Source organism: Nomascus leucogenys, chromosome 17 (genome assembly GCF_006542625.1).
Source record: "Nomascus leucogenys isolate Asia chromosome 17, Asia_NLE_v1, whole genome shotgun sequence".
Lineage (NCBI taxonomy): Eukaryota > Metazoa > Chordata > Mammalia > Primates > Hylobatidae > Nomascus > Nomascus leucogenys.
Genome location: NC_044397.1, coordinates 93,373,628 through 93,397,038, shown reverse-complemented (window position 1 = coordinate 93,397,038; position 23,411 = coordinate 93,373,628). Strand labels below are relative to the sequence as shown.

The 23,411-nt window shown below is 51.4% G+C and overlaps 1 protein-coding gene across 1 annotated transcript in view; it reads left to right on the top strand.

Annotated features, from left to right (window-relative positions):
• The first annotated feature begins 2,731 nt into the window (after window positions 1–2,731).
• The window catches only part of TMPRSS9 (transmembrane serine protease 9), a 34,019-nt gene continuing 13,339 nt past the window's right edge, over window positions 2,732–23,411 (top strand). Inside the window, exons 1-8 of the mRNA XM_030795890.1 lie at window positions 2,732–2,873; window positions 9,481–9,608; window positions 11,714–11,855; window positions 14,630–14,671; window positions 15,757–15,870; window positions 18,380–18,551; window positions 20,419–20,693; window positions 22,617–22,753. Of these exons, the coding sequence (XP_030651750.1) occupies window positions 2,732–2,873; window positions 9,481–9,608; window positions 11,714–11,855; window positions 14,630–14,671; window positions 15,757–15,870; window positions 18,380–18,551; window positions 20,419–20,693; window positions 22,617–22,753 (1,152 nt within the window). The remainder of the gene's footprint in view (window positions 2,874–9,480; window positions 9,609–11,713; window positions 11,856–14,629; window positions 14,672–15,756; window positions 15,871–18,379; window positions 18,552–20,418; window positions 20,694–22,616; window positions 22,754–23,411) is intronic.

The window sequence follows — 23,411 nt, the reverse complement described above, 5'->3', positions numbered from 1 at the left end:
CCGTCTCCACTAAAAATACAAAAAAATTAGCCGGGTGTGGTGGCATGCCTGAGGTCCTAGCTACTCTGGAATCTAAGGCAGGAGGATCGTTTGAGCCTGGGAGGTAGAGGCTGCAGTGAGCTATGATAGCACCACTGCACTCCAGCCTGGGTGACAGAGCAAGACCTTGTCTCTAAAAAATAAAAAAAAGATTACGTATCTATTCCAGGGGTCAGGAAACAACATCCTGTGAGCCAGAGCCAGATCTGGTCTGCAGAATTATTTTTTCATTTTATTATTATTACTAGAGACTGGGTGTCACTCCGTCACCCAGGCTGGAGTGCAGTGGTGTGATCACAGGTCCTTGCAGCCTCAACCTCCTGGGCTCAAGCAGTCCTCCCACCTCAGCCTCCTGAGTAGCTGGGATCACAGATATGTGCCTCACCACACCCGGCTAATTTAATTTTTATTTTCTGTCGACATGGGGTCTTGCTGTGTTGCCCAGGCTGGTCTCAAACTCCTGGACTCAAGCGATTGTCCTGCCACGACCTCCTAAGGAGATGGGATTGGCCGGGAGCGGTGGCTCACGCCTGTAATCCCAGCACTTTGGGAGGCCGAGGCGGGCGGATCAGGAGATCAGGAGATTGACACCATCCTGGCTAACACGGTGAAACCCCGTCTCTACTAAAAATACAAAAAATTAGCCGGGCATGGTGGCGAGTGCCTGTAGTCGCAGCTACTCGGGAGGCTGAGGCAGGAGAATGGCGTGAACCCGGGAGGCGGAGCTTGCAGTGAGCCGAGATTGTGCCACTGGACTCCAGCCTGGGCGACAGAGCGAGACTCCGTCTCAAAAAAAGAAAAAAAAACCAAAGATAGGGTTACAGGCGTGAGCCACTGCGCCCAGCCAGGATTTGAACTTTAGTGTCCATAAAGTGTGAGGAGAACATAGTTGTGTCTAATTCTTTACACGTGGTCGGCTGCTTTAGCGTGACAATGGGAGAGTGAAGGGACACAGTCCTCACTGCCTTGTGAGCATGAAAATATTGACTGCTGCCAGCGCAGTGGTTCACGCCTGTCATCCCAGCACTTTGGGAGGCCCAGGTGGGAGGATCACATGAGGTCTGGAGTTTGAAAACAGCTTGGGCAACATAGGAAGACTCCCTCTCTACAAAAAAATAAATTAGCCGAGCGTAGTGGCACACGCATGTGGCCCCAGCTACTAGGAGGCGGAGGTGGGAGGATCGCTTGAGCCCAGGAGGTGGAGGCTGCAGTGAGCTGTGATCACACCACTGCACTCCAGCCTGGGCAACAGAGAAAGACCCTGTCTCAAAAAAAAAAAAAAAAAAAAAAAAAAGACGGGAGGATGACAGACAGAGAGAGACTGGAAGAGGCCGCACAGTGGCTGTGAAGAGGCAGGAAGGGGCACTGAGGCTTGAGACGCTGGGAAAGGTGGAAAACGGATTCTCCCTTGGATCCCCCAGAAGGGCCCAGGCCTGCCCACAGCTTGATGGTGAGCCCTATAAGATGGATCTCAGACTTCTGACTTTCAGAACTGTGAGATAATAAATCAGTATTCCATTTTTAAATTTTCTGAGACAGGGTCTGGCTCTGTCATCCATGCTGGAGTACAGTGGCACAATCACAGCTCACTGCAGCCTCCACCTCCTGGGCTCAAGCGATCCTCCTGCCTCAGCCTCCTGAGTTGCTAGGATCACAGGCATGAGCCACCACATCTGGCTAATTTTTGCTTATTTTTTTGTGGAGATGGGGGTCTCACTATATTGCCCAGGCTGGTCTCAAACTCCTGGACTCGAGCAATCCTCCCGCCTCAGCCTCCCAAAATGCTGGGATTACAGGTGTGAGCCACCGCGCCTGGCCAATAACTCAGTGTCCCTCTAAGCCCCCAAGGGTGGGGTCCTTTGTTGCAGCAGCTGTGGGAACCTCAGACTTACTCTTTCTAGCAATGGACCACAGCGACCCACGGGAGCCCCTCACCCTCACTCAGCGGCCCAGCCAGCAGTCACGTTCCACCTTTTTTTTTTTTTCTGAGGCGGCGTCTCGCTCTGTCGCCAGGCTGGAGTGCAGTGGCGCTATCTCAGCTCCCTGCAACCTCTGCCTCCCAGGTTCAAGTGATTCTCCTGCCTCGGCCTCCTGAGTAGCTGGGATTACAGGCGCCCACCACAACGCCTGACTAATTTTTTGTATTTTTAGTAGAGACGGGGTTTCACCATGTTGGCCAGGCTGGTCTCAAACTCTTGACCTCAAGTGATTCACCCACCTGGGCCTCCCAAAGTGCTGGGATTACAGGCATGAGCCACCACATCCGGTTTTTTTTTGTTTGTTTGTTTTTTGTTTTTTTTTAGTCTCGCTCTGTCACCCAGGCTGGAGTGCAGTAGCGCGATCTCGGCTCAATGCAGCCTCTGCCTCCTGAGTTCAAGCGATTCTCCTGCCTCAGCCTCCCGGGTAGCTGGATTACAGGTGTGCACCAACATGCCTGGCTAATTTTGTATTTTTAGTAGAGATGGGGTTTCACCATGTTGGCCGGGCTGATCTGGAACTCCTGACCTCAAATGATCCGCCCGCCTCAGCCTCCCAAAGTGCTGGGATTACAGGCGTGAGCCACCGTGCCCGGCCATTTTTAAGGGCATAGTTGCAACCCTTGCTTATGGGAAGAGAAGCACCTTCAGCCTCTGACCCCATGTTTCTGTCTTGCTGTGTGGCATCCAGCTTGCTGTCTGCGTGTCTCTGAGCCATGGAGCCCACTGTGGCTGACGAACACCTCGTGCCCAGGACAACCAAAGAAGTCTCTGCTCCGGATGCCGCGTGCTGTCGAGTGGCCACCATTGGCGTGGTGGCCACCAGCCTTGTCGTCCTCACCCTGGGAGTCCTTTTGGGTAAGTGGCTGTGGGATTGGCTGGGTTCACAAAACAAGGGACGTGTGCAGTCACCGGGAAGTGACTTGATGGTGTCTCCACGGCCATCTTAGAATCAAAGGGCAGTTAGTCTAGGCATGGAAATGAAGGCTGCCCTAGGTCAGGCGGGTGGGCGGGGAGTGGAGCAGATGAGTTCCTGTGTGTGTCAGTTTTCCTGATTAAAGAAGCTCCCAAAGGAAGTTTTCACAGCTGGGGTGACAGAGAAACAGAGATAAGGAAATGAGATTGTTTTAAATTTTGGCAAATCAGCAAAATACCCAAAAGTATTTTTTTTTTTTTTTTTTTTTTTGAGACGGAGTCTTGCTCTGTCGCCCAGGCTGGAGTGCAGTGGCGCGATCTCAGCTCACTGCAAGCTCCACCTCCCGGGTTCACACCATTCTCCTGCCTCAGCCTCTCCGAGTAGCTGGGACTACAGGCGCCCGTCACCGCGCCCGGCTAATTTTTTGTATTTTTTAGTAGTGACGGGGTTTCACCATATTAGCTAGGATGGTCTCGATCTCTTGACCTCGTGATCCGCCCGCCTCGGGCTCCCAAAGTGCTGGGATTACAGGCGTGAGCCACCGTGCCCAGACCCAAAAGTATTTTTATAAAGCGGAGCAATTGGGTTGGGAGTGGTGGCTCATGCCTGTTAATTCCAGCACTTTGGGAGGCTGAGGCGGGAGGACCATCGGAGCCCAGGAGTTTGAGAATAGCCTGGGCAACATGATAAAGCCCTCCATCTACAGAAAATACAAAAAATTACCCAGGCGTGGTGGTGCCTGTAGTCCCAGCTACTCAGGAGGCTGAGGCAGGAGAATCGCTTGAACCCGGGAGATGGAGGTTGCAGTGAGCTGAGATCGCACCACTGCACTCCAGCCTGGGGGACAGAGTGAGACTCCATCTCAAAAAATAAAAAATAAATAAAAAATAAGGCCGGATGCAGTGGCTCACACCTGTAATCTCAACATTTTGGGAGGCTGAAGTGAGCAGATCATGAGGTGAGGAGTTCGAGACCACCCTGACCAACATGGTGAAACCCCATATCTACTAGAAAGAAAGAAAGAGAGAAAGAGAGAAAGAGAGAAAGAGAAAGAAAATAGCTGGGTATGGTGATGCACGCCTGTTATCCCAGCTACTTGGGAGGCTGAGGCAGGAGAATTGCTTGAACCCAGGAGGAGGCAGAGTTTGCGGTGAGCCGAGATCATGCCCTTGCATTCCAGCCTGGGTGACAGAGCGATTCCATCTCAAAAAAAAAAAAAAGTTAATTTTAACATTTAAACGATGATAATAAACAGCAATTTGGGGAGAAATGCTCTTGTGTAGCAAAATAGTAAGTTCCCGATCCTATGAGAATCCTTTTTTTTTTTTTTTTTTTTAAAATATTTGTGGAACTTCTGGAAACTCCCAGAGCCAGACACGTTTGACTGAGGCCCTCTAGTGGCCGTGGGTACCAAGTGCAATACAATTTGGATTCCTCGTGTGAGTGTATTTGTGTGTGCATGGTGCACACGTGTTCATTTGCATGCATTTGTGTGTGCATGCATGTGTGTGTCTGCGTATGTATCTATGTGTGCATGGTTGTGTGTGTGTGTGTCCGTCCTCACACTAGTGAGAGGCAGGGACGGGGCAGAGTTTCTCATCTGCATTGTAACAAATACATTTTGGGAACAACAGATAAATATAATTTCCATCAGGACCCCCCTGAAAGGAAGTCTTTTTTTTTTTTCTTTTGAGATAGAGTCTCACTGTCTGTCTCCCAGGCGCGACAGAGTGCAATGGCACGATTTCAGCTCATTGCAACCTCCACCACCCAGGTTCAAGCAATTCTCCTGCCTCAGCCTCCTGGGTAGCTGAGATTACAGGTGTGTGCCACCATGCCCAGCTAATTTTTGTATTTTTAGTAGAGATGGGGTTTTGCCATGTTGGCCAGGATGGTTTTGAACTCCTGACCTCAAGTGATCCACCTGCCTTGGCCTCCAAAAGTGCTGGGATTACAGGCCTGAGCCACGGCGCCCCACCAGGAAGTCTTTCAAGAAGCACTTAAGGCCAGGTGTGGTGGCTCCCGCCTGTAATCACAGCACTCTGGGAGGCTGAGGCAGGAGGATCGCTTGAGCCCAGGAGTTCGAGACCAACCTAGGCAACATAGCAAGACCCCATCTCTACAAAAAATTAAATAATAAAAACAAGCAGCATTTAAAATTAAAAATTTTAAATGTTTTAAGTGAAAATGAGTGTTGTGCATGCCTGTAGTCCCTGCTACTCGGGAGACTGAGGTGGAAGGATTGCTTGAGCCGAGGAGTTTGAGCCTGCAGTGAGCTATGATCACACCACTGCACTCCAGCTTGGGAGACAGAGCAACACCCTGATAAAAAATGAAAAAGAAAAAAGGACATGATGCCAGGCGTAGTGGCTCACACCTGTAATCCCAGCACTCTGGGAGGCTGAAACGGGAGGATTGAGCCCAGGAGTTCCAGTTCAGCCTGGTAACATGGCGAAACCCTGTTTCTACAAAAAATGCAAAAAATTAGCCGGGCAGGGCGAAGCCAGCTGGGCTCCTGAGTGGAGTGGGAAGTTGGAGAACTTTTATGTCTAGCTGGAGGATTGTAAATGCACCAATCAGCACTCTGTATCTAGCTCGAGGTTTGTAAACACACCAATCAGTGCTCTGTGTCTAGCTAATCTAGTGGGGACTTGGAGAACTTTTACCTCTAGCTAAAGGTTTGTAAATGCACCAATCAGCACCCTGTGTCTAGCTCAAGGTTTGTAAACGCACCAATCAGTGCTCTGTGTCTAGCTAATCTAGTGGGGATTTGGAGAACTTTTGTGTCTAGCTAAAGGATTGTAAATGCACCAATCAGCACTTTGTGTCTAGTTCAGGGATTGTAAATGCACCAATCAGCCCCTGTCAAAACGGAGCAATCAGCTCTCTGTAAAATGGACCAATCAGCCCTCTGTAAAATGGGCCAATCAGCTGTCTGTAAAGTGGACCAATCAGCATGATGTGGGTGGAGCCAGATAAGGGAATAAAAGCAGGCTGCTCCGGCTAGCAGCAGCAACCCATTCCGGTCTTCTTCTGCGCTGTGGAAGGTTTGTTCTTTTGCTTGTTGCAATAAGTCTTGCTGCTGCTGTTTGTTTGGTTCCATACTGTCTTTATGAGCTGTAACACTGTAAGGGTGTGCAGCTTCACTCCTGAGGCTAGCAAGACCACAAACTCACCGGGAGGAATGAACAACTCCAGACAGGGCGCCTTAAGAGCTGTAACACTCACCGCGAGGGTCTGCAGCTTCATTCTTGAAGTCAGTGAGACCAAGAACCCACCAATTTCGGACACAATAACATGGCGAAACCCTGTTTCTAATTAGTCAGGGCCGGGCATGGTGGCTCACCCCCGTAATCCCAGCACTTTGGGAGGCCGAGGCAGGCAGATCATGAGGTCAGAAGTTCGAGACCAGCCTGGCCAACATGGTGAAACCCTGTCTTTACTAAAAATACAAAAAATAGCTGGGCAGACTGGTGTGCGCCTCTAATCCCAGCTACGCAGGAAGCTGAGGCTGGAGAATTGCTTGAACCCCGGAAGTGGAGGTTGCAGTGAGCCGAGATCTTGCCACTGCACTCCAACCTGGCCAACAGAGGGAGATCATGTGTCCAAAAAAAAAGAAAAAAGCCAGGCGCGGTGGCTCCCGCCTGTAATCCCAGCACTCTGGGAGGCCGGATCGGGCGGATCACGAGGTCAGGAGATTGAGACCATTCTGGCCAACATGGTGAAACCCCGTCTCTTCTAAAATACAAAAAACATTCGTTGGGCGTGGTGGCACGTGCCTGTAGTCCTAGCTACTCGGGAAGCTAAGGCAAGGGAATCGCTTGAAGCCAGGAGGCAGAGGTTGCAGTGAGCCAAGATCGTGCCACTGCATCCCAGCCTGACAACAGAGTGTGAGACTCCGTCAAGAAAAGAGAAAGAGAGAGAGAGCCAGCCAGCCAGGCGTGATGGTGGGCGCCTGTGGTCCCAGCTACTTGGGAGGCTGAGGCAGGAGGATCACCTGAGCCCAGGAGGTCCAGGCTGCAGTGAGCTGTGATCGCACCACCGCACTGAAGCCCGAACAATAGAGACCCTGTCTCAAAAAAAAAACATTTTAAAAAATAAAAATGAGAATTCAGCCCTTCCCAAACAGCTCACCATTTTAGTTGGAGATGTCAGGAGAGGCTGAGTGGAGAGCGGGAGACGTTCGGAACTATTTCTGCAACTTCCTGAATCTGCAGTTGTTTAGAGTAGAAACAGAGTGAGGTTGGGACACAGGCGGGGCAATTCAGTCCGCCCACCAGGGTGCTTGTGTTTCTTTATTTTTAGTTTCTTGAACGAGAAAACATACCGTTTTTAGAACTGGTTCAGAATATTCTATCTACTGAATATATGGCTGTGTAAATACCCATCCAGCATATCTATCCATTTAGGATAAACGGAATTGGGACCCAGCTTTCACGGTTTACACGGTTGCTATTTGCATCGTTTAAATGTAATTACGGCCATTTTTTTTGCACTGGTGTGCACTTCTGGTAGTTTTTTTTTTTTTTTTTTTTTTTTTTTGAGACAGAGTCTTGCTCTGTCGCCCAGGCTGGAGTGCAGTGGCGCAATCTCGGCTCATTGCAAGCTCCGCCTCCCGGGTTCACGCCTTTCTCCTGCCTCAGCCTCCCAGGTAGCTGGGACTACAGGCGCCCGCCACCACGCCCGGCTAATTTTTTTTTTTTGTATTTTTTTAGTAGAGACGGGGTTTCACCGTGGTCTCGATCTCCTGACCTTGTGATCCGCCCGCCTCGGCCTCCCAAAGTGCTGGGATTACAAGCGTGAGCCACCGCGCCCGGCACTTCTGGTAGTTTTAACGTATTTTTGATCAAAACTCGTGCTCTCATGGTTTCTGTGGTTGCTCTCGTTTTTATTTAGATTTTTTTCTTCTGCTGCTTGAATCAGCATAGGAATTTTTTATGACTATTATTTTTGCTGTACTTTGGACACAACATAGCCAACAGCTAAAAACCAGTGCTTTCTGCCGGGCACGGTGGCTCACGCCTGTCATCCCAGCACTTTGGGAGGCCGAGGCAGGCAGATCACCTGAGGTCAGGAGTTCCCGACCAGCCTGGCCAACGTGGCGAAACCCCATCTCTACTAAAAATACAAAAATTAAGGCTGGGTGCGGTGGCTCACGCCTGTAATCTCAGCACTTTGGGAGGCCAAGGCAGGTGGATCACCTGAGGTCAGGAGTTCCAGACCAGCTTGGCCAACATGGTGAAACCCAGTCTCTACTAAAAATACAAAAAAACTAGCCAGGTGTAGTGGTCCAGGCCTGTAATCCCAGCTACTCAGAAGGCTGAGGCAGGAGGCTGAGGCAGGAGGATCGCTTGAACCCGGGAGATGGAGGTTGCAGCGAGCCGAGAAAACACCACTGCACTCCAGCCTGGGTGACAGAGTGAGACCCTGTCTCAAAACAAACAAGGCTGGGCGCGGTGGCTCATGCCTGTTAATCCCAGCGCGTTGGGAAGCCAAGGCTGGCGGATCATCTGAGGTGGGGAGTTTGAGACCAGCCTGACCAACATGGAGAAACCCCGTCCCTACTAGTTGGGCATGGTGGTGCATGCCTGTAATCTCAGCTACTCCGGAGGCTGAGGCGGCAAGAGAATCGCTTGCACCCGGGAGGCAGAGGTTATGGTGAGGCGAGACCATGCCATTGCACTCCAGCATGGGCAACAAGAGCAAAACTCTGTCTGAAAACAAACAAACAGGCTGGGCGTGGTGGCTCACGCCTGTAATCCCAGCACTTTGGGAGACCGAGGAGGGCGGATCACAAGGTCAGGAGATAGAAACCATCCTGGCTAACACAGTGAAACCCTGTCTCTACTGAAAATACAAAAAAAATTAGCCAGGCGTGGTGATGGCAGGCACCTGTAGTCCCAGCTACCTGGGAGGCTGAGGAGGAGAATGGCATGAACCTGGGAGGTGGAGCTTGTAGTGAGCCGAGATCATGCCACTGCACTCCAGCCTGGGTGACAGAGTGAGACTCTGTCTCAAACAAACAAACACAAACCAACCAGTGGTTTTTGAAGATGACCTCATGGGACTGTGGCCGGAGAGTCCTGACGGCCTCTGGCTGTGCTCATGCCCCTGCAGTAGGAGGTGGGGACTGTCATTTCACCATCCCTGATGCCATTCCAGTGGTTACTCCCTGAAATCAGCTCAGATCCTGGGCCAGGCACTGCATGGGAGACAGGCATGAGCAGGACCTCTTCCTGCCTTCGAGGAAAACGCGGGGGCGTCTGGGGCTCAAACTTGACGCTCATCCACCTTGTGCTGTACCTGGGGACCTCCGGGTGGGTGGCTGTAGTAGAATTCAGCTCCAAACCAGGATGCTTTTGGGAATTGAGGGAGAGCCCTGTGAGTAGCTATTCAGGGCAACCAGAGGGGCGTTGGCCACCCCACTGCGTGTCAGGAGTGACCACCAGGGGGTGTGGGTGCAGATAAGGCGGGGCCCGGGTGGCAGCTCAGTGGAGCCCTGAGCCCCCCAAAAGTGGGCTCTCTCACGGGCCCTGGTCTCGTCCCCAGCCTTCCTCTCCACACAGGGCGTCCACGTGGACCACACGGCCGAGCTGCGGGGAATCCAGTGGGCCAGCAGTTTGCGGCGGGAGACCTCGGACTATCACCGCACACTGACGCCCACTCTGGAGGCACTGGTGAGGGTGGTCTGTGTTTGGAGGCCAGGGAGGAAGAGCGGGTGGCCGGGGGCTTTGACCTGGAGCTGCTTTCCATGTGGGAGGGAGGCAGGCCACAGGCAACGAGGCTGAGGTGGAGGCTGTGAGACCGGGACGCCAGGCCATGGGGCGGGCAAGACGAGGCCAGGTGGCCAAGGCAGGTACCTGCAAGGCAGAGCTGTATCCACTGAGGACATACTCACATGGGACTTTAGGCCACATTTAGAGGTTTTGTTTGTTTGTTTGTTTGTTTGAGACAGAGTCTCACTCAGTCACCCAGGCTGGAGTGCAGTGGAATGATCTCGGCTCACTGCAACCTCCGCTGCTCAGGTTCAAGTGATTCTCCTGCCTCAGCCTCCCAAGTAGCTGGGATTACAGGTGTGCACCACCATGTCCAGCTGCTTTTTGTATTTTTAGTGGAGACGGGGTTTCACCATGTAGGACAGGATGGTCTTGAACTCCTGACCTCAAATGATCCTCCCTCCATGGCCTCCCAAAGTGCTGGGATTACAGGCGTGAGTCACCGTACCAGACCCGCCACATTTAGAGTTTTACATTTTATTCTAAATGGGAATCAGAGCCCTCATGCATAGCTGGGGGAATGTGTTTGATTTTAGTTTTTTGAGACAGAGTCTTGCTCTGTTGCCCAGGCTGGAGTGCAGTGGCAGGATCGTGGCTCACTGCAATCTCTGCCTCCCGGGTTCAAGCGATTCTCCTGTCTCAGCCTCCTGAGTAGCCAGGGTTACAGGCACCCACCACCAAACCTAGCTAATTTTTGTATTTTTTGTAGAGATGGAATTTCACCATGTTGGCCAGGCTGGTCTTGAACTCTTGACCTCAAGTGATCCACCCTCCTCAGCCTCCCAAAGTGCTGGGATGACAAGCGTGAGCCACCGCACCCGGCCTAGGGGAATGTAAAATGAGGCATCCCCAGAAAGCAGGAAAAGGGAAAAGATAACACGGTGTAGGCTGGGCGCGGGGGCTCACGCCTGTAACGCCTCCTGGGCCCAAGCAATCCTCCCACCTCAGCCTCCCGAGTAGCTGGGACTGCAGGCACACACCACCATGCCTGGCTAATTTGGGAGGCCGAGGTGGGCAGATCACGAGGTCAGGAGTTCAAGACCAGCCTGGCCAACATAGTGAAACCCTGTCCCTACTAAAAAATACAAAAAATTAGCCAGGCATGGTGGTGTGTGCCTGTAATCCCAGCTACTTGGGAAGCTGAGGCAGGAGAATTGCTTGAACCTGGGAGGCAGAAGTTGCAATGAGTCGAGATCGTGCCACTGCACTCCACCCCAGGCAACAGAGCAAGACTCTGTCTCAAAATAATAATAACAATAAAAAATTTAAAAATAAAACATAAGTCTGGGCGTGGTGGCTCACAACTGTAATCCCAGCACTGTGGGACGCCGAAGCAGGTGGATCACGAGGTCAGGAATTTGAGACCAGCCTGGCCAACATAGTGAAACCCCATTTCTACTAAAAATACAAAAAATGAGGTGGGCATGGTGGCGGGCACCTGTAATCCCAGCTACTTGGGAGACTGAGGCAGCAGAATCACTGAACCCGGGAGGCGGAGGTTGCAGTGAGCAGAGATTGCGCTACTGCACTCCAGCCTGGGCGACAGAGCAAGACTCTCTCAAAATAAATAAATAAATTCATACATACATACAGATAAAAATTTAAAAATTTAAAATAATAAATAAAAGGAAATGCTTTCTCATGGAACTTACCCCTTCTCCAGCTCCCTCCAACACCTGACAGGCCTCTGCAGTGCCGGGGTGCCCATGCTGTGGGTCTCAACATTTGATGTTCTTGTTTCTATTGCAGTTTGTAAGTAGTTTTCAGAAGACAGAGTTAGAGGCAAGCTGCGTGGGTTGCACGGTGCTAAATTACAGGTGAGTTGGCGCTTCCATTGGGTGAAGGAAACTTGGTGGACATCTGGGAGTTTCTGGAGGATTCCAGAAAAGTTTGGAAGATTCTAGAAGATTCCAGAAGATTCCAGCAGGGAGGAGCCCCTCCCTCTCCAAGGGCCTCTCCTCCATACCTCTAGGGATGGGAACTGCAGTGTCCTCGTACATTTCCAGCTGCACTTTCTGCTGCGACCCCTCCAGACGCTGAGCCTGGGAGTGGAGGAGGAGCTGTTGCAGCGAGGCATCCGGGCAAGGCTGCAGGAGCATGGCATCTCCCTGGCTGCCTATGGCACAATTGTGTCGGCCGAGCTCACAGGTGAGTGGGCAGCTGAGACCGAAACCCCATCACGAGGAGGCTGGAAGGGGGCAGGTGTTGCAAGATACATTTTGATATCCACCCCTTCCCATAAAAAGAAAATAAACTGGCCGGGCGTGGTGGCTCGTGCCTGTAATCCCAGCACTTTGGGAGGCCCAGGCGGGTGGATCACCTGAGGTCAGGAGTTTGAGACCAGCCTGGCCAACACCCCGTCTGTACTAAAAATACAAAAATCAGTTGGGCGTGGTGGTGTGCACCTGTAATCCTAACTACACAGGAGGCTGAGGCAGGAGAATCGCTTCAACCTGGGAGGCGGAGGTTGCAGTGAGCCGAGATCGTGCCATTGCACTCCAGCCTGGGCAAAAAGAGTGAAACTTCATTTCAAAAACAAACAAACAAACGTAAAAACTGACATTGCCTTTGCCTTAATGGTGTGGACCAGGGGTCAGCCATCTTGTTTTGTAAAGAGCCGGAGTGTTGTGTTGTGTTGTCTTGTCTTGTGTTGTCTTCTCTTCTCTTTTCCGTTTTTTTAATTTTTGAGACGGGCTCTCACTCTGCTGCCCAGGCTGGAGTGCAGTGGTGAAGTCCTGGCTCACTGCATCCTCTGCCTCCCGGGTTCAAGCAATTCTCCTGCCTCAGTAGCTCCCAGCTCACTCCCGAGTAGCTGGGATGACAGGCAGGCACCACCACGTCCGGCTAATTTTTGTATTTTTAGTAGAGATGGGGTTTCACCATGTGTACTGGGCTGGTCTTGGACTCCTGACCTCAGGTGATCCTCCTGCCTTGGCCTCCCAAAGTGCTGGGATTATAGCTGTGAGCCGCCGCGCCCAGTTAATATTTTCATCTTTGTGGTCTCTTGGGTTTCTGTGACAAGCACTCAGCTCTGCTATTTGTAGCACAAAAGCAGCCACAGACAATACATAAATGAATGGGTGTGGCTGTTTACCGATGAAACTTATTAACAATAAGAAGCAGTGGGCTGGATTTGGCCCATGGCCGTAGTTGGCCAACCCCCTACTGTAGAATTAAGGATAAATGCTACATTCTAATAAAATTGTATGGAAGGCCGGGTGCGGTGGCTCATGCCTGTAATTCCAGCACTTTGGGAGGCCAAAGTGGGCTGATCACTTCAGGTCAGGAGGTCGTGACCAGCCTGGCCAACAGGGCGAAACTCCCTCTCTACTAAAAATACAAAAATGAGCTGGATGTGGTGGCACGTGCTTGTAATCCCAGCTGCTCAGGAGGCTGAGGCAAGAGAATTGCTGGAACCCGGGAGGCAGAAGTTGCAGTGAGCCAAGTTTGCACTACTGCACTCCAGCCTGGGTGACAGAGTGAGACTCCATCTCAAAAAAATAAAAAAATAAAAAAATAAAATTATACAGTGCATGATTTTGTAGGCACCTGGGTTTAAAAAATAAAAAAATTGTAAGGTGCAGCAGGTCATGATTGGAGAGACAGTTGCAAGTATTGTTAAAGATTTGTTGCCAGGCGCAGTGGCTCATGCCTATAATCCCAGCACTTTGGGAGACTGAGGTGGGTGGATCACCTGAGGTCAGGAGTTTGAGACCTGCCTGACCAACATGGTGAAACCCCATCTCTACTAAAAATAAAAAAATTAGCCGGGCATGGTGGCGGGTGCCTGTAATCCCAGCTACTCGAGAGGCTGAGGCAGGAGAATTGCTTGAACCTGGTGGAGGTGGAGGTTGCAGTGAGCCGAGATCACACCACTGCATTCCAGCCTGGGCAACAGAGCGAGACTCTGTCTTAAAAAAAAAAAAAAAAAAAAAAAATGGCTGGGCACGGTGGCTCACTCCTGTACTCCCAGCACTTTGGGAAGCAGAGGCGGGTTGATCACGAGGTCAGGAGATCGAGATGATCCTGGCTAACACGGTGAAACCCTGTCTCTACTAAAAATACAAAAAATTAGCCGGGCGTGGTGGTGGGTGCCTGTAGTCCCAGCTACTTGGCAGGCTGAGGCAGGAGAATGGCGTGAACCTGGGAGGCGGAGTTTGCAGTGAGCTGAGATCGTGCCACTGCACTCCAGCCTGGGAGACGGAGCAAGACTCCGTCTCAAAAAAAAAAAAAAAAAAAAAAAAAAGAGTCACCTTGACCTTGATGTGCAGGACATTTATGGTTCCCTCCCGGCCAACAGTCACATGCTGGTTGAGGTCTTAATAACCTCTGCTCCAGCGTTCACAGAACTTCCCTTGGTGATAGGGAGGTTCCAGGCCCTGTGCAGTTTGGTGGCCGCGCGAGCCCTGGGGCTAGTGAGACTGAGAATCGGTGTTGAAGTGGATTTCATCCTCGCTGATTGAAGGTAGAATTTAAGTGACGCCAGGGTGGACAAGGCAGCTGCTCACTTTACTCCATGACCTGTCTGCAATAGGACGTTTTCTTTCTTTCTTTCTTTTTTTTTTTTGTTTATGAGATGGAGTCTCGCTCTGTCGCCCAGGCTGGAGTGCAATGGTGCGATCTCGGGTCACTGCAACCTCCATCTCCCGGGTTCAAGTGATTCTCCTGCCTCAGCTTCCCGAGTACCTGGGATTACAGGCTCCCGCCACCACGCCCAGCTAATTTTTGTATTTTTAGTAGAGATGGGGTTTCACCATGTTGGCCAGGCTGGTCTGGAACTCCTGACCTCAAGTGATCCACCCGCCTCAGCCTCCCAAAGTGCTGGGATGACAGGTGTGAGCCAGCGTGCTCAGCCAACAGGACGTGTTCAAAGGGTTTTACCGCTTATTCAATGAGCTTCTATCTTCTTTGTTTTGTTGCAGGAAGACATAAGGGACCCTTGGCAGAAAGAGACTTAAAATCAGGTATGTTTTTCTCTCTGGCCTTTTCTCTGATTGCAGTTACTGACAGAGGTTTCCTAAGACTCCTTTCAAGGAAGTGAAAGAATCCCTGGAACAAGGTTGGGCACGGTGGCTCACATCTGTAATCCCAGCACTTTGGGAGGCTGAGGCAGGAGGATCACTTGAGGCCAGGAGTTTGAGACCAGACTGGACAACATAGCAAAACCCTATCTCTACAAAAATAATAATAAAGGCCAAAAATAATTTTAAAAATTATTATTAAAAAATAATAAAAATTAGCCAGGCATGGTGGCGTATTGCCTGTACTCTCAGCTACTTGGGAGGCTGAAGAAGGAGGATCGCTTGAACCCAGGAGGCAGAGGCTGCAGTGAACTGAGATCACGCCACTGCACTCCAGCCTGGGCGACAGAGTGAAACTATGTCTCAAAAAATAATAAATAAGGCCAGGTACAGTGGCTCATGCCTGTAATCCCAGCACTTTGGGAGGCCGAGGTGGGTGGATCACCTGAGGTCGGGAGTTCGAGACCAGCCTGACCAACATAGAGAAACCCCGTCTCTACTAAAAATACAAAATTAGCCGGGCGTGGTGGCGCGTGCCTGTAATCCCAGCTACTCGGGAGGCTGAGGCGGGAGAATCGCTTCAACCAGGGAGGTGGAGGTTGCGGTGAGCCGAGGTCGCGCCATTGCACTCCAGCCTGGGCAGCAAGAGCAAAACTCTGTCTCAAAAAAAATAAAATAAAATATAAATAAATAAATAATAAAATAAAATAAATAAATAAAATAAATAGCCTGGGTTGGTGGTGTGCACCTGTGGTCCCAACTACTCAGGAGGCTGAGGCAGGAGGATTGCTTGAACCTGGAGTTAGAGGCTGCGGTGAGCTGTGATCGCACCACTGCCCTCTAGTTTGGGTAACAGAGGCAGACCCTGTCTCAAAAACAAAAATAAAAACAAGAAAAGGAAAAGGAAAAAAAAGGAGAGAGAGAGTTTCCACGTTTCCATACCCTGGGTGTACTAAGTATAGCTGGTGCTTTACTGCAACCAGGAGATGTAGCACGAGGTCAGAAAGTCGGTTCTTTTCTGTCCCCAGGTCGCTGTCCAGGGAACTCCTTTTCCTGCCAGAACAGCCAGTGTGTGACCAAGGTGAACCCGGAGTGTGACGACCAGGAGGACTGCTCCGATGGGTCCGACGAGGTGCACTGCGGTCAGTCTGCCTGTCCGGCCTGGTCTCTGGGCCCCTTCCCTTTTCCAGGGTCAGCTGTTGGCTCTGGTCTATGGTCACCGTGCTTATTTCACTCGGGCATACGGGCCTGGCATTTATGGGGGCTGGGCAGAGAAAAGAAAGGGGCCCCCACGGTGTGGGGAGAAACGTGAGCAAACAGCAGAGTAAAGGAAAAGTGCAGGTGTGTGATGGGAAGAAGCCTGGGGAGAGGAGGGAGAAGATATCAGGCTGAAAACAGAGGTTGTGGCCAAAGCCTGGGAAGTCTTGAATACCAGGGACTGGAGCTCTGTCCTGTAAGCAGCGTGGTGTGGCCACAGGGATTTGAGCAATGGAAAGAGACAGTTAAAATGCAGGGGGAGATTAGCTGGGCACGGTGGCTCACACCTGTCATCCCAGCACTTTGGGAGGCCAAGGCAGGAGGATCACTTGAGGCCAGGAGTTTGAGACCAGCCTGGACAACATAGTGAGACCCCATCTCTACTAAAAATAAAAAAAAATTGGCTGGGCACGGTGGCGCACACCTGTCATCCCAGCACTTTAGGAGGCTGAGGTGGGCGGATCACGAGGTCAGGAGATCGAGACCATCCTGGACAACACGGTGAAACCCCATCTCTACTAAAAATAAAGAAAATTAGCCGGGCGTGGTGGTAGGCGCCTGTAGTCCCAGCTACTTCGGAGGCTAGGCAGGAGAATGGCGTGAACCCGGGAGGTGGAACTTGCAGTGAACCGAGATCGCGCCCCTGCACTCCAGCCTGGCGACAGAGTGAGACTCTGTCTCAAAAAAAAAAAAAAAAAAAATTAGCCCGCGTGGCAGTGTGTGCCTGTGGTCCCAGCTACTCAGGAGGCTGAGGTGGAAGGATGGCTTGAGCCCAGGAGACTGAAGCTGCAGTGAGCTATGATTGTGCTACTGCACTGTCCAGCCTGGATAATAGAGTGAGAACTTATCTCAAAAATAAAATGCTGGAAGAGTAGCCAACATTTTTCTAGCAATGCTAGCCCATGCATTAAGGTAAGGACAGCAGTTTAACTATTGGAAAGGAAGAGGAAAATCTTAATTCATTTGAAATCATTGTCTGTCTAAAATAAATCAATATCCAAACAGAAGGAGAGAAGCTGGAAGAGTAAAATAAAATGAATCCAGAAATTGACTAAAAAGCTATTTAAAATAAAGGCTGGGTGTGGTGGCTCATGCCTGTAATCCCAGCACTTTGGGAGGCTGAGGCAGGAGAATCCCTTGAACCTGGGAGGTAGAGGTTACAGTGAGCCAAGATCACGCCACTGTACTCCAGCCTGGGCTACAGAGCAAAACTCTGTCTCAAAAAAAAAAAGCTGTCATTTTGCTTTATACAGTAATAATACATTAGAAGATACAAAGGAAAAAATACCTTTCATGATCAGTAGTGACAAAAAATAAAATATCAAGACTAGGCCGGATGTTGTGGCTCAGGCCTGTAATCCCAGCACTTTGGGAGACCGCGGCAGGCGGATCACTTGATGTCAGGAGTTCGAGACCAGCCTGGCCAACTTGGTGAAAACCCGGCTCTACTAAAAGTACAAAAAATTAGCCAGGTGTGGTTGTGGGCGTCTGTAATCCCAGCTACTCAGGAGGCTGAGGTGGGAGAATCCCTTGAACCTGGGAGGCGGAGCTTGCAGTGAGTTGAGATCGCGCCACTGCACTCTAGCCTGGACGACACAGCAAGACTCCATCTCAACAACAATAACAAAAAAGAAATATCAAAGACTAAACTTACAAACGTGCCATGCCTGTGATAATAATTATTATATATAATTATAGAATTACAAAATTTTGGGGCCGGGTATGGTGGCTCAAGCCTGTAATCCCAGCACTTTGGGAGGCCGAGGCGGGCGGATCACAAGGTCAGGAGATCGAGACCATCCTGGCTAACACGGTGAAACCCCGTCTCTACTAAAAATACAAAAAAAATTAGCCGGGCGTGATGGCGGGCGCCTGTAGTCCCAGCTACGCGGGAGGCTGAGGCAGGAGAATGGCGTGAACCCGGGAGGCGGAGCTTGCAGTGAGCCGAGATCGTGCCACTGCACTCCAGCCTGGGCGACAGAGCGAGACTCTGTCTCAAAAAAAAAAAAAAAAAAAAAAACAAAAAAACAAAGAATTACAAAATTTTGCTGAAGGACATAAAAGTAGACTAAATAAGCAAAGAGACACAATATCCTACACAAACATGTACGTGTGGTCATCGCCCCTTACCCACAGCTAAGAGACCTTTCTCTGCCACTCACTGGTGCACGTGACCTTGGATGCTTGACCTACGTGCCAGGATGGGGGAGCCAGAAGAGCTGAAGAGGGAGGGATGGGGAGACCCCCGAAGAGTTAGAGAAGCCAAGGAGGGGCCCCCAAGCATCTCTTTGAACCCAGGGAATGTAGATGAGAGACTCAGAGATGCATGTTCTGGGAGTTTAGGGTGAGGTCCTGCCTTCGTGGGGTCCTGGCTGGTGACCTGCTGTCTTGCAGAATGTGGCTTGCAGCCTGCCTGGAGGATGGCCGGCAGGATCGTGGGCGGCGTGGAAGCGTCCCCGGGGGAGTTTCCGTGGCAAGCCAGCCTTCGAGAGAACAAGGAGCACTTCTGTGGGGCCACCATCATCAACGCCAGGTGGCTGGTGTCTGCCGCTCACTGCTTCCATGAGTAAGCCCCCATCCCGAAGCGCCAAACCCGAACCCTCTGTATTTCTCCTGCCTTCCCGCGTGCACTGCGGGCGTCACTTCTGGTTTCCTTAGAGCCCTTTGAAGTAATTTTTTCTTTTCCTTTCTTTTTTGCTTTTGCTGTTGTTGAATCTGAGGGCATTCTTTTTTTTTTTTTTTTCTTTTTGAGACAGAATCTGGCTCTGTCACCCAGGCTGGAGTGCAGTGGCGCAATCTCAGCTCACTGCAAGCTCCGCCTCCCGGGTTCACGCCATTCTCCTGCCTCAGCCTCCCGAGTAGCTGGGACTACAGGTGCCCATCACCACGCCCGGCTAATTTGTTTGTATTTTTAGTAGAGACGGGGTTTCACCGTGTTAGCCAGAATGGTCTCGATCTCCTGACCTCGTGATCCGCCCACCTCGGCCTCCCAAAGCGCTGGGATTACAGGCGTGAGCCACTGTGTCCAGCCTCTTTATTTTATTTTATTTTTTCTTTTGAGACAGAGTGTCTGTCGCCCTGGCTGGGGTGCAGTGGTGTGATCTCAGCTCACTGCAACCTCCACCTCCTGGGATAAAGCAATTCTCTTGCCTCAGCCTCCCAAGCAGCCGGGACTACAGGTGCACACCACCACACCTGGCTAATTTTTTTTTTTGTATAATTAGTAGAGATGGGTTTTCGCCATGTTGTCCAGGCTGGTCTCGAACTCCTTGACCTCAGGTGATCCTCCTGTCTTGGCCTCCCAAAGTGCTGGGATTACAGGCACATCCGACTCTAGCATTTCACATTCCCACCAATGGTGCACAAGGGTTGCAATTTCTCCACATCCTCCACTTGCTTTTTTTTTTTTTTTTTGAGACAGAGTCTCGTTCTGTCGCCCAGGCTAGAGTGCAGTGGCACGATCTCGGCTCACTGCAAGCTCCGCCTCCCGGATTCACACGATTCTTCTGCCTCAGCCTCCTGAGTAGCTGGGATTACAGGTGCCTGCCACCACGCCCAGCTAATTTTTTTGTGTGTAATTTTAGTACAGACAGGGTTTCACTATGTTGGCCAGTCTGGTCTCGAACTCCTGATCTCGTGATCCACCCGCCTCGACCTCCCAAAGTGCTGGGATTACAGGTGTGAGCTGCCGTGCCCGGCCCACTTGCTGTTCTTTTGAGAGTAGCCATCCCAGTGGGTGTGAAGTATAGCATCTCCCTGCGGTTTTGACTTGCATTCCTCGGTGACTAATGACATTTTGTTGATGTTTTGCTCATTGTGGACATTTTTTGCATTCACTTTGATTTTTTAAAATATTGTGATATCCTTTTTTTTTTTTTTTTGAGACAGAGTCTCACTCTGTCACCCTGCTGGAGTGCAGTGGTGGTTTTGGCTCACTGCAACCTCTGCCTCCTGGGATCAAGCGATTCTCCTGCCTCAGCCTCCTGAGTAGCTGGGATTACAGGCGCCCACCACCATGCCCGGCTAATTTTTGTATTTTTAGTAGAGACAGGGTTTCGCCATCTTGGCCAGGCTAGTCTTGAACTCCTGACCTCATGATCCACCCGCCTCAGCCTCCCAAAGTGCTGGGATTACAGGCGTGAGCCACCGCGCCCGGCCTGTTTTTTGTTGTTGTTTTTAAAGACTGCGTTTCGCTATGTTGCCCAGGATCGTCTTGAACTCCTGGGCTCAAGTGATCCTCCCGCTTCAGCCTCCAAAAGTGTGGGATTACAGGCACGAGCCACTGTGTCCGGCCTGATTTTTATAAATACTGTTACTAATTATGAATGTAGGGGGGATACCCCTTACATTTTGCACCCAAGGCGAGTGTCCCATCTGCCTCCCCCAACGGCTCTGACCCTCGGTGACCTCTGAGCTGGGGTTTGCTCCTGCAGGTTCCAAGACCCGACGGAGTGGGTGGCCTATGTGGGTGCCACCTACCTCAGTGGCTCGGAGGCCAGCACCGTGCGGGCCCGGGTGGCCCAGATCGTCAAGCACCCCCTGTACAACGCGGACACAGCCGACTTCGACGTGGCAGTGCTGGAGCTGGCCAGCCCTCTGCCTTTCAGCCGGCACATCCAGCCCGTGTGCCTCCCGGCTGCCACACACATCTTCCCACCCCGCAAGAAGTGCCTGATCTCAGGCTGGGGCTACCTCAAGGAGGACTTCCGTAAGCATCTTCCTCGGCCTGCAAGGGAGCTCAGGCAGGCAGGCGGGCAAATAACGCAGAAAAGGGCCGGGCGCGGTGGCTCACGCCTGTAATCCCAGCACTTTGGGAGGCCAAGGCGGGTGGATCACGAGGTCAGGCGTTCAAGACCAGCCTGGCCAACATAGTGAAACTCCATCTCTACTAAAAAATACAAAAAAAAAAAAAAAAAAAAAAAAAAAGCCTGGCATGGTGGTGCACGCCTATAATTCCAGCTACTCAGGAGGCTGAGACAGGAGAATTGCTTGAACCCAGGAGGCAGAGGTTGCAGTCAGCCAAGATTGCACCACTGGACTCCAGCCTGGGTGACAGTGGGAGACTCCATCTCAAAAAAAAAAAAAAAAAAATAATAATAATAATAATGCAGAGGGCCAGGCACGGTGGCTCACGCCTGTAATCCTAGCACTTTGGGAGGCCGAGGCGGACAGATCACGAGGTCAGGAGATTGAGACCATCCTGGCTAACATGGTGAAACTCCATCTCTACTGAAAATACAAAAAATTAGCCGGGTGCGGTGGCGGGCGCCTGTAGTCCCAGCTACTCGGGAGGCTGAGGCAGGAGAATGGCGTGAACCCGGGAGGTGGAGCTTGCAGTGAGCCGAGATCGCGCCACTGCACTCCAGCCTGGGGGACAGAGTGAGACTCCGTCTCAAAAAAATAAAAATAAAAAAAAATAATGCAGAAAAACACAATGGGTCTGCATTGTTCTCTGATTCTGTATTTACAAATTCCACTGCTTGCTAAGATATATTTATAACCCGTCATTGATGCTACTGCGATTTTTTTTTTTTTTTGAGATGGAGTTTTGCTCTTGTTGCCCAGGCTGGAGTGCAGTGGTGTGATCTTTGCTCACTGCAGCCTCTGCCTCCGGGTTCAAGCGATTCTCTTGCCTCAGCCTCTGAGTAGCTGGGACTACACACCACCACACCCGGCAACTTTTTGTATTTTTAGTAGAGACAGAGTTTCACCATGTTGGCCAGGCTGGTCTCGATCTCCTGACCTCGTGATCCTCCCGCCTTGGCTTCCCAACGTGCTGGGATTACAGGTGTGAGCCACCTCACCCAGCCAAAGAAATTGATCTTAATGTACTGAAATGCACATCTAAATAGCCGCGTGTGGCCCGTGGCTACTGTATTGGGTGGTGCAGTTCCAGGAGGTGGTCAATCAGCCACAAGATGACTGACAGAGGGAAATGAATCCAGTGGAAAAAAATAAGGTGGGGGTGGGGACTGCAGCTTTAAATAAGGAGGTCAGGAGATGCCTCCTGGAGAGAGGAGAGGAAGGAGGAAGTCCGGCAGATTCTGCAGGGACAAGCATTTCAGGCAGCAGGAACAGCATGTGCAAAGGCCCTGGGGTGGGAGGACAGCAAGGCAGCCCCTGGGGCTGGAGTTGATGTGACCTGATTTAATATTTAGCAAGGGTGGTGCTGGCTGCCAGGTTGGGAATGGATTTCAGTAGGGTGAGACCAGAATAAGAGAAGGCAGTGAGGAAGAGCTGTAATGACCTGGGCAAGGATGGGCGTGAGACGGGCTGATTCTGGGTATATTTGAGGGCTGACTTGAGGCCAACTTGGAATTTGAGGACTGTGGACCTGGAAGGAGGGGCCTGAGATCCCCGAGATGGGGAATGCTGAGGGGTGGAGCTTGCGGAGGGGAGATGAGGACCTCCGGCTGGGGGTGTTGTCTGATGCCTCTTCCTTGTCCAGGCAGAGAGTGTTGCCAGGTGGGGAGTTTACCTTTTGCAGTTTCAGAGCCAGGTGTTGTAGGCAGCCACGCTTGCAGCTGGGAAACTGAGGGAGGCTCGAAGAGATGTCCTTCAGCCTCCCAGCTCAAAGTGGCTGCCAGGGCTCCGGCATTCTCACCCTGCTTTTCTCTCCCCATCGGGCCAGTGGTCAAGCCAGAGGTGCTGCAGAAAGCCACTGTGGAGCTGCTGGACCAGGCCCTGTGTGCCAGCCTGTACGGCCACTCCCTCACTGACAGGATGGTGTGTGCTGGCTACCTGGACGGGAAGGTGGACTCCTGCCAGGTAAGCCCCCGATGCCCCAGACCCCAGAAAAACACAAAAATAGACACGAACGTGTTCAAATGCTGAGCAATGCACAGATATCTGGATGCCCGTTGTGAGCCCCCAACGCCCCAGACCCCAGAAAAACAGAAATAGACATGAGCCTGTTCAAATGCTGAGCGATTCACAGATATGTGGATGCCCATTCTTGAGGAATTTTAAAGCAGTTGGGACTGAGAGGCAGTTGCTGCTTAGAGGATCTTCCTGAAGCTCTAACCTGACTTCACTCCCTCCTCTGCCCTCCATGGCTCCCTGCTCCCTTCCAGTGGGCCCCAGGTGCGTGCCACAGAGCCTGCGGTCCCTGTGTAATCTCCCTGGCTACAATGGGGTCCCTGTGTAAATCCCCCTAGCTGCCCTCTAAACCGGGACTTGTGTGGGGACACAGACACTGTTCCCAGCACTGGGCCTGATACAACGTGGCACCCAAGAAACACTTCTTGTATGAATGAGGCCAGCACATACCCTGGGCATCAGATTGTCTCCATCTGTACAGGAAAGGTTGGTCTATGGGAACCCCATGGACTCTTGCCCCTGGCTGGTCAGCTGGGCCATGAGCGAGCTGCAGGCTCAACTCAAGAAGGTTCCAGGGCTGGGCGAGGTGGCTCACGCCTGTAATCCC